General features: G+C 39.0%; 1 protein-coding gene across 2 annotated transcripts; it reads right to left on the bottom strand.

Annotated features, from left to right (window-relative positions):
- Nucleotides 1–137: 137 nt before the first annotated feature.
- LOC127647081 (plasminogen activator inhibitor 1 RNA-binding protein-like) lies at nucleotides 138–8,521 on the bottom strand. 2 transcript variants are annotated; one of them, XM_052131167.1, is made up of 8 exons: nucleotides 8,202–8,521; nucleotides 5,560–5,743; nucleotides 5,120–5,260; nucleotides 4,955–5,026; nucleotides 4,720–4,794; nucleotides 4,261–4,429; nucleotides 2,798–2,998; nucleotides 138–550 (listed from the first exon to the last, which is right to left on the bottom strand). In XM_052131167.1, exons 1-8 carry the CDS (start codon nucleotides 8,443–8,445, stop codon nucleotides 491–493), a joined length of 1,146 nt encoding a protein of 381 aa, XP_051987127.1. In that variant the 5' UTR covers nucleotides 8,446–8,521; the 3' UTR covers nucleotides 138–490. The 2 variants fall into 2 exon arrangements, with proteins under 2 accessions (XP_051987127.1, XP_051987128.1); XM_052131168.1 differs by having other exon boundaries at nucleotides 4,955–5,023; nucleotides 8,202–8,520.
- Nucleotides 8,522–14,609: the final 6,088 nt, after the last annotated feature.

The following is a 14,609-nucleotide window of genomic DNA, read 5'->3' as shown; positions in this document are numbered from 1 at the left end:
AGATCTTTTGCTCCTGTGAGTAATCCCTGAAAAGGGCTACCATGTTTTGAAGGCATTTGTGTTTAATAAGCAAGCAAGCTATGCGACACCATAAGACAAAATGGTGCGCTGCTCACACCAATTTTTGGAGATTCATATTTTCAAGCAGCAGTACAAAGGAATCCATGAACAATACATAATTTCTGAGGGGGGAAAATAATAAAAGAAACACTGTATGAAAACATCCCTGCTACCTTATTTCTAAATACAAAACCTCAAACCAATAATTTGCTTCAGAATAGCAAGAAGTCCTTTCTTTGTTTTTTTTTTGTAATTTTTTTCCCATCTTTTTTTCTAAAACAGGTAAAATTCAGTCCTCAGGGGTGAATGGTATGGATGACAGTTTTCCATCATTTCATCTGCTGAAGGATCCATTAGCATGCAAGCCTTGTCGACAAGGACCCATGGAGGAGTGACCCTCCTGGGTGAGCTGAGCTCTGTCTGGGGAGCTTTAAGCCAGGGCTGGGAAAGCCTCTGGGTCATCCACATTAGGGACAGATACTCCACTTGCCTAAAGAAACAGATACAGAATAACAGGCTATTTGAACCATTCCAGGTCTAACATTTCAGAAGATCTGGCATCACTACTTGTAGAACATAAATGCAGGTATAACACAATGTTCTGACCTGGACTGCAAAAAAGTCAGAAAAGAATATACTTTCAAAATGCTGCCAAATTCTAATCGTAAACTACACATACAAAGAGAGCTCAGTTTTTGTAACCTCATGCACCTGTATTTCCATTTTACCATTTTTATATTTTCATCTGTGCATTAGTATCACAAAGCAGTCTTAAGGCCACGTTATACTTGACACAAATGGAAGTGCACTTTCAGCACGCTTAAACATTCCAAAAAGTTGCGTCTCTCAATTCATACATTTAAAAGCAACACAGCTAAAAATATTAAACTCACTAGTTTGTTGTTGGACAACTAGTGGACCATCCAGTCCCATTTGTAGGATGTGTACCTTTATATGATGCCTTTCTGCATGTTTTGTGTTGTCTTTGATGACCCTTAGTCATTCAAATGCTCTCAAAAAGATGATTTCAAGTCACTTTTTTTTTGGAAGATACGAGTTTGGTTGATTGAAGTTATATTTTGGAGTTCATGAATAGTCTTTTACGTGAATTGAAAGTTCACGTTTAGTCTGCGATGCCTGTCCAAGCACCAAGTGGAAACAGTCCATAACCACTGTCCACTACCCATCCAGGCACAAGTGATTTCCACATTTAGGCTTACACCGAAAAATTATTTTATATTATATTTATATATTAGAAATGTCATCAAAAATCGATATCTCAATTCTTTTCCTGAAATGTTTTTGAGGTGCATCAATATATTAAAATAAACCGCAATTTAAATTATAAGGCTAATCTGTGTGCTTTCTAATTCACTGCAAATTGGCCTTCTGTTTAATCTAGTCTGGCGTAATAGCTATGGGAGAGTGTTATATACCACAAGAGAACATTTACTGATGCAGTTCACGGGAAGAACCAGGCACACACACAAAACGACTCGTCAATTCGCATGTGAAAGTTGTCAATCTAGTCACCATCAACACAAAAGGTTACCATGGTTTTTTGTACTTCAAGAAGAAATGAAGCAATTTCTATCAAACCACTAAAAGACATACTTGTCCTTTGATAATGATGTGGGTAATAAATAATGATAAACTACATGAGTTTCTCTCAGTCTCCGGAGTCGCAGCTGGCCGTTGCCAACATACGCACAGCAGCGGTATGCTTACTTTCATTGAAAATAAGTATTTTGTTTTAAAACGTGCCATGTCATCTGCCAGACACATCCGTCAGTGACGACCCCCTTTAAGTTACTCTGCCGCTCACATTTTATCATATGTTTGAAAAGAAAAAGACTACTGTGCATCTAGCACAAAAAAATATATATTTTTGCAACATGTAAATAAAACATTTCAAGGGTTTTAACTGTAGATTGATTAATGACTTATGAACTGGCTCTTTTTAGTGAATCAACAAAACTTATGCATCATTCGGAACCGACTGAAATAACTGACTTAGAAATAAACTAAGAACTGTTACGGTTATATTTAAATAAGGCACATGAAACTCAGTTACTGGTTGTTCATATGACAACTTGGTTTAAAAATACACATTTCAATTGACTGTAAAAACTAAATCTGAAAAAAAGTCTCTTTTTAGGAAGTAATTTCTAAACACACAACACACACTTTTACAAGAGAGAGTTGTTGTGAGTTGGTATGTCTGTCACTACTCCATTTTATATCGGCAAGTGTGTCATACCAATGACGGCAGAGAGAGAGATCTCAGCAAAACAGTCGACAAGTGTGACACCCTCTGCCAAAATCAAGTTGCTTGAAGTTTGCTAGTGTGAGGCCCACTTTAGTGCCCTAGCCAGGTGCAATGCAACAAATCCCTTACACAGTAATTATTTTTGTCCTTAAAGTTGATGACTGCAAAATTTGTTCACGCTGGGTAGGTCCGCCCAGTGGGAAATCTCAATGATTCAAAATCCTGTTTCACATAGCTGTATTTATTTGCACAGTATGTCGCTTTCAGCGAGGACATAAAAATGACTTATTGTTGGCAACTTATCAAGTCACACCTGGTTAGTACAGTTGTACGCCCTCTTTAAAAAAAAAAAAAAAAAAAAAGCCTTAAAACACTTTGGGAGATGTAGGAACATTTCACATACTGCTCCTTACACACAATCTACAATAATCTTAAATACCTCATGTATGCATAGTAAATTTATTGTACCTTGTCTGGCCTGCGTTCACGGGGTGGTCTGGAAGCAGGTGCCCCACGACCTCCTCTGCCACCTCGTGGACCGCCACGGCCACGTCCTGGGCGACCCAAGTCTCCAAAGTTAATCTCCAGCTGGGAAGTAATGTCATTAGCTGGCCTACGGAAGTGGTGATCCCCAGCAGCATCTTCATCATCATCATCTTCAGCAGAGGCCTGCGAGATTAAAAAAATATTTGTAACAACATTATTATACAATCTTTTTCAATTATACAGTTTTAAAGAGTATTTAAATTAAAAAAATTAATAATGGCATCATACAAACAAAAGAGAAAAAGGACTGAAAAGAAATAGTTCTGGAGTGCAAGAGGAAAGGATGCATAAAATATGAGACTGATGTTGCCATTAATAGCCCCTTTCTGATTATATCATGTCTAAGCTTCATAATAATATGCTCTGGCATATATATATATATATATAAGCAAACTGTACCACAATGGAAGTAGGTCCAAAAACTAGCTTCATTTTTCTCCAATGAAATTTATAATGTATTTTTACACTTAAAAAAAATAAATATATATATATATAAAAACAAACAAACTTGATGAATAAACCAACAAAAATGTTTTCAATAGAGCAATTTGTGGAGCACATCGGTAGGTGTCTCCCCAGTTAAGGCTTTGCACACCAAATGTGGATTTTCGATTCACACCTGGAGCAAACATCTGTGTGCCAACGGGGTTTTTTTTTTTTTTTTAATGTTTGTCAATTTTTTATTTTCTTTGCCCAGCAAAAAAAAAAAGCCCTGACCAATAAAATATGAGCTTCGGATTATGTGTCAGGAGCCACTGCAGTTACCAAAAACCATGCAATTGGTGCCGCTAAAGCACTGAAAGCATTTTTTTTTTTTTAAACAACTGACATTAAATGCTGAATTAACTCAAGAAATAAATCCTGAACCAGCAGTGAGGCTGTTCATTTCATTTGCATGAAATGCCTTAAACTGAAACATTATTTATTATACTCTTAACATGAAAATTATTTTGCTAAATCACTGCCTTACATCCCCTTAAAAAAACTCTTAAAAAATATCTTATGTGGATTGTCTTAATGTATTCCATTGCTGCATTTTTTACATTTGCATTACTTTTTAGAATTTACACAAATTCTCTTATATCTCTGACATAATATTATTGGCAACTATAAAGACTGCACTTTTATTTACAACAATGCATTATTTTAGCTTTTTCTAAAAAGGTGAGAAAGTGAAATAGTTGCCATATGGCCACACCAGGCTAAAAAAAGTCTGTAAAAAGGTGTTGGAGATTGGAAGGTATACAGCAAAAAATTCAATTCAAAATGGTATACAAACCTATAAAAAAAAAAAAGGGCTGAGGCTATTAATTCTACACTTGAATAGATCATTTTATGTGCATGTAGAGTAATGAAACACAGAGTAAAGTGATTGTTTTACGTACATCCCCAGCCTTAGATTTGTGCAGAACATATCCTTTATTCCAGTCAGCTCCCTCATTGGCCTTGCGAATATTGAATTCCACCTTGGCTCTCTCTTTGTCCTGCTGGGCTTTCCATTCATCTAGAGTCATCTCCTTAGGGCCTTCTTCTTTAACCTCAACCTCATTCTCCCTAAGAGAACATTAAATAAAAAAAGAGTTAGAGCTTCAAATTGTCTATGCAGAAAGACATTCTTCCTAACAAGTAAATTAGGAAGAATAAAGTTTACCCCTTTATCAACTGACCTGTAAACATACGCTGGAGGAAAGGCCAAAGGATGTGTTGTGCTTTTAAAATGTAAGCGTTCCTACATTCAACTCTAAAGTTTGACATTACGTTTTTGATAACAAATAGTGCATGCAGCAAATGGCAAGCAATGACTCGGCAGTGTTGTGCTAATTTAGGGCTATTAGTGTACACACTTGTTCTCTGAGTCAGCAGGTGGGTGCTCCTCTCCCTCAGGGGTGTCCTCAGTGACATTTGATTGGTCAAGCTCACTGCAACAGGGTAGGGAATATAAACGCATCCAATTAAATACAATTTACATAGGAAACTTTCATTGACAAGCTTTGAATGCACCTGTGATTCATATTCATCACTAAAGATGTTTCAATGGCTGGTTCACTTGACGGATAAAGTGTCTGCCATTCCACTGACCTCAAGTCATCCTTAACAGTGCCCCAATTATGAGATCCACTCCCTCCACGTTTTTCTTCTGCTTTCAGGCTGCTGAAACAAAAATTAACATTTAGCATTGAAATGTCACAGATGAGTGCCCCTACAGCTACCGTTCGAGCTAAGAACTGGATGCAAATGACTCACGATCGGTCGCTGCCACTGTGTCTGTCAAATTCGCGTTTACCACGCGAGTCAAAGCCGTCATTCCTGCCGACACCTCTGCCCCGGCCTCCGCGTCCTCCTCTGGGACCTCCACGACCCCGGAACGGCCTGTCGGTAGCAGACCTGAAAAGAGTTTGCGTAAATGTTTCAGAATTTTTCCTCGTTGCCCAGTAAAATTATCTAAATGTAGATCTCGCTGTTATTCATGACAGCTATGAAACCATGGCAACTATGAAGATGAGACCCCCTTATCAAGATCCAATGAATTATTAGAAATACATTATTAATTGAAATAAGAAACAATGTACAAATCATTGAGAAACCCCAAGTATAGTTATGCTGGTGCATTAAATGTTTTGAATGCAAAGCATCTAAGGATCAATCGTGCGCATTTACAAACAAAAAAAGGTCAATCGCCTCACTTCTCCACAGAGAACTCTCCACCCTCAGCAGGTTTATTGTCAGTGGGTTTGTCAAAGCGCCGTTCACGTGGTGGCCTCCTGTCAGGCCGTCTGTCTGCTGGGGGACGAACCTCCCCCTGACCCCCCTGCTGCTGGGACCCTGGTTGACCCTCCTGCTCCGGCCGGCGGCCCATTTTCCTCACGCCTTCAAAACACACACAAAAACAAAACTGACACAGTAATACCAATAAGTAGCAAACAAAACAATGGATGAGTGAGATGATCTCATACTGGAATAAAACATGAAATCATTGAAACAAAAGACATGGGGTCCCCTTAATCAACTTTAACTCTTTCCTCGCCAAACACGGAATGTTCCGGGTTTTATGAAAAAACGCTTCCCCGCCAAACACGGAATTTTCCGGGTATCCGTGTTTTAGGTGGTATATGGTAAGGAAGACCCGCGCGCATGTTTTGAAAGAGTACGCAACTCTTTGATCAAAGAAACAGACTGCGATCGTCTCAAACATGAAGTGGAACACCATACTAATACTAAAGCACTTGTTTGATAAAAATGCCTTTTTCTCAGCTTTTTGTCCGAAATGTTGTTTTTGACAAAACCTACCTCTGTTCAAGTGGCAATAAAAAAAGAACAAATGAAGATAAAATAAAATCGTTTTTTTTGCCTAAAAGCAGAGGCTCAGATCTTTATTTTGATATATAGCATCTTCATATATTCATGGAAGAAAATATTCTGCGGGCCATTAAAATTTAGCGAAAATCGTCAAAAACCCTGGCGGTGGCTGGCAACTTTTTTTTAAAAACGCTGGCGGGGAAAGAGTTAAGGTGCACTCAGTAATTCTAATCCAATACACTGTCTGCTAGCTGTCCGTTCTGTGGGTGGGCTGAAAAAAAAAATCAAGTATTTGTACACATCCCTGGCTCTGTAAATGGGACAAAAACAAAGAGAAACAGACCGATCCAAACAACACTACTCCAGCTAATCAGCAACAAGGGTGGTTCTTGTGCGTGCACGGGATGGGGGGTGGGGGCAAAGTGAGAGAGAATTTGATTATTTTGGAAACAGAGTTCAAATAGCAACAGTGTTTCTCAGGAATCACTGAGTGCACATTTAAATTCACCATTTTAACCAAATTGAGCACAATAACTGTAAACATAAGAAAAACGTAACTTTCATTATGAGCAATACTAAAATGACCTGGAATAGCGATGGGTTGTTCATGAACGATTCTTTCATTTTGAATGAGTCTTTTATGTGACTCGAACGAGTAGTTTCAGAGTGATTCGTAAATTTTATTTTGGCCACGCATGTGCATTGCACAACCTCCGTTCATTTGTTACATGAAAACCACATAGTCGCTCTACGGGAAACAGAAACTATTAGTTCACCTTTCAACACTTTTGGTCGGAGTCGTTCATTATTTTGTCACGTGACAGCCGTATACGCTATGCACATACGGCTGTCATGTGACAAAAGAATGAATGAAAAGAAGATTCAGGAATATATTCAAAGTTTGCTTAAGTCGACGCGTTGGAGGGGATTTGGCTATTGAATATGTAACATTATAATTTAATTCTGCTCAAATTAACAGAATGAGATTCATGTCAGTAAAATGATCCGATCTTCCCATCACTACCCTGAAAGCGCAAGAATGATATGAACAACGCCAACAGCATTATTAATTTTACTTAACTGCTAAAAATGTAGTCTATTATTCGTATTACCTTTAAACAAAAAATAAAGCAGGGGTTGAGGGGAATTGGTATTTTTTTCACTTAGTTTTAACATTGCATAAGCCATAAACTCGACGTTGTTGGCCTGGATAATAATGGTTTGCTCCTCTTGTGATTGACTTGATTCCACCCTCCACCTACTGACAAGACGCTCTCTCGCGCACGATGTCCCGCCCGCGCGCACCTGTTCGTGAGCCCGCTGTCTACTCTCGTCCAGATCACTCAAACGGGGCTACCGACACCCGAAAAACTTCTTGCCATTTGTAACAACCATACATTCAGCATTGCCCAAAATGAAGTACATGCAATGTATTTAAGTCAATTACAAGCTTTATTTTTAAGTAATTTAACTATTTAAAGAAAGCAATTATAATTATGTAAACGCAAATTTAAAGGCGTTTGTCTGTATATAAAGTGTAAATGGGAGCGACATGTTTGTGAGGACGAACAAGCACTTTTGCAACAAACACGAGGTTGGGAGTTGCACTGCTCGATCTCAGTAGCGTTACGGTCCTCAACCCCTCGTGCGACTAATACCTCCGTGAAAACGGCCTCTGCATTCCGATTCTACCTGTAGATTACAAACTGCGTGATTTTTACCAGACCGACGCTCTAAGAGCTTCAACAAAACCAACGTCAAACAATACGACTGATGGCAATGCATTGGGCCTTCACGTGAAGGATCTAGAACGTAATTAAGTAGCAACAGGTTATATAGAATGTGCGTCACTTAAAAATGACCTATGGAAATAAAGAGCACTTGCTTGAGGTGTTAAAAGATTTTGAAGTGTCAGGCGGCTCTTTAACAATAGTGATGTTAATGACCTCATGGGGTTAGCGGCACCTCTTGCAGAAGGATCACTATTGAAATGTGCATAAAAAACGTGTCTAATTCAGGCAACATTTACCATCTTTCTTGATATGCACAGGAGCTTGTGTCTCTTCCTTCTTCTCGGGAGGAGAGATTTTCCTTTCTTTCTGTGACTCCTTTTTGGCCTGCTTTGTAGCCTGTGCGGCACCAGGAGCGGGCGCGTCCTTCTTTTTGGTTTCTGCCTGCTTTAACACCTCAAACGGATCCTCTTCGTCATCAAATAGCTGGTCGAACCGATTGGTTACGACGCAGCCGTAACCTTCTTGCATTTGTCCGGGCATGATGGTGCCCTTTCAGCAGGATTCTCCTCCGATTCTACGGGGCTTAAGCGAACTGCTCGCTGCTAGATGCCACAAGATGGCTGGAAAGACTCACGCTTCTCTTCCGGCGCGATACACATCCGGGACTTTGAGTGGAAAGTCGTATGGGATATGTAGTCGCACAACATGACAACGGGCCTTATTTTTTTTTAAAGCATTTGCCCGTGTCTGCAGGTATATGACCCCGTAATTTGAAAGCATGTAGGCTAAACAGCTCTAATAGCTTTGAAGCAGCTGGAGTAACCCCATCAAAGCAACAATTTAGCAATAATGAGCAGACAATCTGATTGCAAAACATGTGTCTTGTCACAAGATAATTATTTATAAGCATATTCTCTTGACAGTTGATTTCTAGGTGTATAATAAACGCTGAATGTGGGGTCATGGAGGCTAGTTTCATCCTAGAGTAAACTCAAGTCCCAGAGGCGGACCTTTCATGTCTGAGAACAAGATGGTTTATCTCGTCCAAATTATTACCAGTGCCATTTTGTTAGAATAAGATGGACAAAAGTTCACACATTACAATGTTAATAGCTACTTTGGCGATGGTAATACTAGAATTTAACATACGTGGTATAGGCCTACTTTTTATTTGCAACATAAAATAGCTTAAACATAGAGTGAACATACGTCCTCTTTTTCCCGGACATGTTCTCTTTTTCGGCCGGGATCATATTTCTAAATTTGCGAAAATGTGCGGGATTCGGCTTTAGTTGCATTTTGAAGTGCATCTGGTCTAATACTTCATTGTGTGTGCGCACATATTTGCATTGATTTAACCCCTCTTTGTAAGTCCCGCCTTCTCGCACACCATTTGGTCGATTATAAGAGGCTTGCAGCAACTATTGGCCAAATTCCTGCCTGTCAATCTCTGTGCGAACGCGCGAAGCGCTGTTGTGTTCGGCATCAAACAGGTGCTTGACAGTAGCAGCAAAATAAAGCTGAGTGGAAACAATGCCCAAACGAAATTGCAAAATTCAGAAGATTTCGCACAAAATTCCCATGCTTTCGTCCAGGTCGAGATCCGTAGGAAGCAGAATGTATGACATGAAAAGATGGCACTTATGTGTCAGTTGCTAATAAAGGTGCAAGTGATTTAGAAGCACACATTAGCTCTGCAAAGCATAAAGGGTCAGCAAAAGGTGAAAGTTCATCAGGTAAATTAATGGACTACTTTTTGTGACCAGGTAAAATTGTTATCACATTAAAATAAAATTGTTTTCCATGGACATTCAAAATAATAGTAATAGTAAATGAAGGCAAACTCATGACATCAAATATTTTATTTTAGTACATCGACATTGAAAAGAATGTGTATGTTATGCTAATAGAGTGTCTTTTTCACTGTATTAAAGTTTGCATTCATAATAGCTCTGATTTGAACCCTATTATTCTATTTCAACCGTTGAACCTGCGACAGGGTCGTGGGCACCCAAGGCTCATTGATGCGCATTGGGAGCGAAGGCTAGCCTGTCTGATCCTATCACACTGAAAAGCTACTGTAGCACAAACTGCTGAAAAACATAATGCTGGGCCATGATAGAAAGGTTTCAGAAAATACAATGCATTGCAGCTTGCTACATATGGGTCTACATAGCCGTAGACCGGTCAGAGTGCCCATGCTGACCCCAGTCCACTGCCAAAAGCGCCTACAATGGGCATGTGGGCTTTAGAACTGGACCATGGTGCAATGGAAGACGGTGGCCTGGTCTGATGAATAACGTTTTTTCTTAGATCATGTGGACAACCATGTGCGTGTGCATCATTTACGTGGGGAAGAGATGGCAGCAGGATGCACTATGGGAAGAAGGCAGGCAGGTGGAGACAGTGAGATGCACTAGGCAATGTTCTGTTGGTAAACCGTGGGTCCTGGCATTCATATGGATGTTACTTTGACACGTACCACCTACCTAAAAATTTTTGCAGACCACTTACACCCAATCATGGCAACAGTAATGGCAATGGCCTCTTTCAGCAGGATAATGCACCCTGCCACACTGCAAAAATTGTTCAGGAATGGTTTGAGGAACATAACAAAGTTCAAGGTGTTGACTTGGCCTCCAAATTCCCCAGATCTCAATCCGATTGAGCATCTATGGGATGTGCTGGACCAACAAGTCTGATCCATGGAGGAACTTACAAGGTTTAAAGGATCTGCTGCTAACGTCTTGGTGCCAGATACCACTGGACACATTCAGAGTCCATGCCTCGACGGGTAAGAGCTGTTTTGGTGGCACGAGGGGGACCTAAGCGATATTAGGTAGGGGGTTTTAATGTTGTGGCTGATTGGTTGTATATCTTTGTTGAAGCCATCAGTCTGCATTATTTCATCCTCATTGTTTAAAAATCATGTTTAAAAGTGGAATTCCTGGTGAACAACTGTACCCATGGAGAAGCATAGACAGTTCTACCAGTATCAATTACATTTATTTGTATAGCTAGTTTTAATAATACATACTGTTTTATCATTGATTTACAGAGAACATTGAACTTTTGTGTACAATGTTTATAATGTATGTCCTAATAAATATGTTTATTTGTATTGCAAGTAGTTCTTTTTGTACAATACATTTTATTGTGTGGCTGCTAAGACATCATATTTCCTACACAAGAATAATCAATTCACTCTTTCAACAGGATCAGTTGTTCAGTCAACACTAAAAAATTTAATGTAGTATATAGCATTTAGATATGGATATTATGTATATAAACTAACAATTGTACCGCAGGGGTCAGTTTTAGGGCCTCTGCTTTTCTCCTTGTATATGCTTCTCCTGGGAGATATTATCAGGAATCGTGGAATAAGTTTCCACTTTTATGACAACGATAACCAACTTTATATTTCTTCAAAACCTGATGAAATTTTACAATTCTCCAAATTAACAGAGTGTATCAGTTAAATAAAAGATTGGATGGCCAGACATTTCCTTCTACTCAATTCCATTCTACTCTCGATGAATGTAGTGTTACATAGTCTTGAACAGCGAAGAAATTAGGTGTTATATTTGATACCAATCTGTCCTTTGAAAATCAAGTTACCAATGTTTGTAGAACAGCATTCTTCCACCTAAGAAATATTGCTAAATTACGACACATGCTCTCTGTTGCTGATGCCGAAAAACTAATTCATGCGTTCATGACCTCAAGACTAGATTATTGTAATGCATTACTGGGAAAATGTCCAGCAAGATCAATAAATAAACTTCAATTGGTTCAAAATGCAGCAGCCAGCGTGCTGACAAGAACCAACAAATATGATCATATCAGCCCATTTATCGTTGTTACATTGGCTACCAACTAAATTTCATATTAATTTTAAAATTCTGTTAACTAGGTACAAAGCTTTGAATGGTCTAGCTCCGCAGTATTTAAGTGACCTTCTACCATGCTATATTTCATCAGGTTCATTACGATCACAAAATTCTGGCCTGTTAATAGTTCCTAAAATATCAAAATCCACAAAAGGAGGTAGAGAATACTTTTCATATTTGTTACTAAACTATGGAATAGTCTCCCTAACACAGTTTGAGATGCACACTCACTCAGTTTAAGACTCATCTATTATCCAGGCATACACCTAACTTATCCTTCAACTCACAATTAGGCTGCTTTAGTTAGGTCTGCCGGAACCAGAAACCAGAAACATTGATCGTGATCTATAATTCAGCAATACATTTAATTAATATTATTCTATTTGTTTCCCTGTCTCAACCACAGGACTCCTATCCTGAGGTCACCAGAACCGTCTGGATCCAGCTCCATTCCTGCTTCCTGTTGGACTCCACTGCAACGTGTCGCTGATTGATGCTGACTAATAGCAGCCTGTGCCAGCCAAACATCACTTCATTCTATTATGATGGACTTCAGAGGATGAACTGATGCCAACTAAGACATGGGATCCTTCATATGCCATTGCCTGAACCTTGGATTTAGGATAGACCTCACCGAAATTACCGGCCAGGTTGAACTGTGACTGTTGAACTGTTGAACCTAACTGATCTCTGCCTGCATCACCTGTGTGTAATGATGGACTACACTCTTAAAATGGACAACATAGACTTTCAATTAATTGCCAACAAAACCCTTCATCAACCAACTAACAAGGACAATTGCATCTATGTGAACTTCTGCAGTTAATCCAGGATGGTCTTCAAAGACATTAGTCATTAATTTTACAATTCATACAAAATCTTTGTTTAAACGCTGACCCTTAACACTTACTTAGATTGATAGTTTTAAACCATGACTTGCACTATGCATAATAATACTGGCATTATATTTATGATGTTAGCCAGAGGGGAACTGGCCCTCACAGTGAGTCTGGTTTCTCCCAAGGTTATTTTTCTCCATTAATCAACATCTTATGGAGTTTTGTGTTCCTTGACACAGTCGCTTTCGGCTTGCTCACTGGGGTTATAAATACAATTATTATTTAATTGCTTATTTTTAAACACAATTCACAATCGTATTTTATCAAACTACACAATGATGACTCTAAGCTTACTACACAGTCATCTCCCACAAAATAATTGTATTTTATCCGAAAACAGCAGCATGACAGTCTCATCGCCTGAGTCCTGTAATACATGAGCATCCTGCTTTCTGGTCCTCCCCTGTATCTGCAGTAAGTACATAATCTTGATAAAACAAACTCTTTGGGTTCTGAATACTCAAAATATGCTTTAAACATAAATTATCTACAGTTCTCAAAACATGTCCAAATTTACAGCTGTGAAGGTGCTAATAGGCTACATAGCTTTTCAGGTTAGTCTGCTCAGGTTCTTCCATCGATGGATAAAGACTCAGCAAAATAACTAAAATGCTTATATTTGCAATATTTGGCCATCATCCTCAAAACCATAATCATTAACAGATAGGTGGGGATTATATAATTTTGTGATTAGTTGTTCTCAAGTTTCTGTCATTTTTATTGCTTTGTTAGTACATAACTGTAAAGCAGTTCAATGGAAAGGAGGAGGCGAGAACCGGCCTGGTGATATAAACAATATTTTAATGATTAACTTAAACAAAAGACAAACACACACACATGACAGACATGTCCGTAAACGATCTCTCTCTCGTGGCACCACCGTCCGCAATCGGCCCTTATCCCTCTCGGAGGCTTAATTAGCCTGATAAGGGACCGTGTGTATAATCACGACCCGGCCCCGCCCTCCGCCCTGTCACAATAACATTGTTAACATTGTAAAGGATTGTTTACGGTTAACCGGCAGTTCCGCGCACATCGCCCGCAAAGCATCATGGAATATACAGGCCACTTCTATTCAAATGAATGGGAGGAATTGGAATGCCCAACCAAGGAGCTCTTGCGCCCAACGGATGTAGAATGGAAGCCCTACCTTACATGTAAAAGAGCCAATCACCTTTTAGGTACAGGCATCACCTGTCATCAGTTAAATTTATTTGTACAGCTTATGCTTTTAATAATACAGTACATACTGTTTTATAGTTGCTTTACAGAGAAAATTTAACTTTTGTGTACTCATAAGCCGTTTTTGAGATTTCGGTGTTCCAGTGTCCATTCAAGTAGATAGGAGCTGCGCTGGCATGACTGGAAATAGCCTCCTGAGAGTGTCCAAAGATGGCCCACAGTGGACTGACTTGCAAGAAAGACTTCACTTTAAGTTATTAAACATGTTATGATTATATACATTCAAATATTAATATATGTGAAAGTATATGATTAAAAGTTTTATGACATTTCTAACTACCTAAACTTACACTGATTAATGATCTGTTAAGCATTAAATATAATGTTTGTTAATATTTTTAATCACAGTTGTTAAAACATGTTGTTACCAGCTTATTTAGTATTCGATTCAAATATCACACCATGCAAAGACAAATCGTGACCTTTATTCGAAAAGTGCAGAACTCTGCATAACAACAACAAACCCAGGGAGGGGCGGTTATTACCTGCTCAGGTAGAGGGCTGAAGGGGGCGAATGTGATTTATGAGCAGACTTTCAGGTAGGCTATATCACCATATAATCACACATTTGTTTGCGTTAACAGTGTATTTATTTGCACAAATGCTAGTCTCGCATGCAACAGAGATGCCAAATGTGTACTTTTGTGGCATGGTCTTGGCATTCAGAAACCCA

The sequence above is a fragment of the Xyrauchen texanus genome, chromosome 7 (genome assembly GCF_025860055.1).
Source record: "Xyrauchen texanus isolate HMW12.3.18 chromosome 7, RBS_HiC_50CHRs, whole genome shotgun sequence".
Lineage (NCBI taxonomy): Eukaryota > Metazoa > Chordata > Actinopteri > Cypriniformes > Catostomidae > Xyrauchen > Xyrauchen texanus.
The sequence above is the reverse complement of the archived record's forward strand: the minus strand, read 5'-3'. Positions and strand labels throughout refer to the sequence as shown.

Excerpts from the sequence above, each read along its gene's own strand:
- LOC127647081 (XM_052131167.1), bottom strand. The coding sequence starts at position 8,445 with ATGCCCGGACAAATGCAAGAAGGTTACGGCTGCGTCGTAACCAATCGG. Across the intron at positions 4,430-4,719 it reads CCTGCTGACTCAGAGAACAA|GGAGAATGAGGTTGAGGTTA; the intron begins GTGTGTACACTA and ends ATGTTCTCTTAG. Across the intron at positions 2,999-4,260 it reads ACAAATCTAAGGCTGGGGAT|GCCTCTGCTGAAGATGATGA; the intron begins GTACGTAAAACA and ends TTAATCTCGCAG.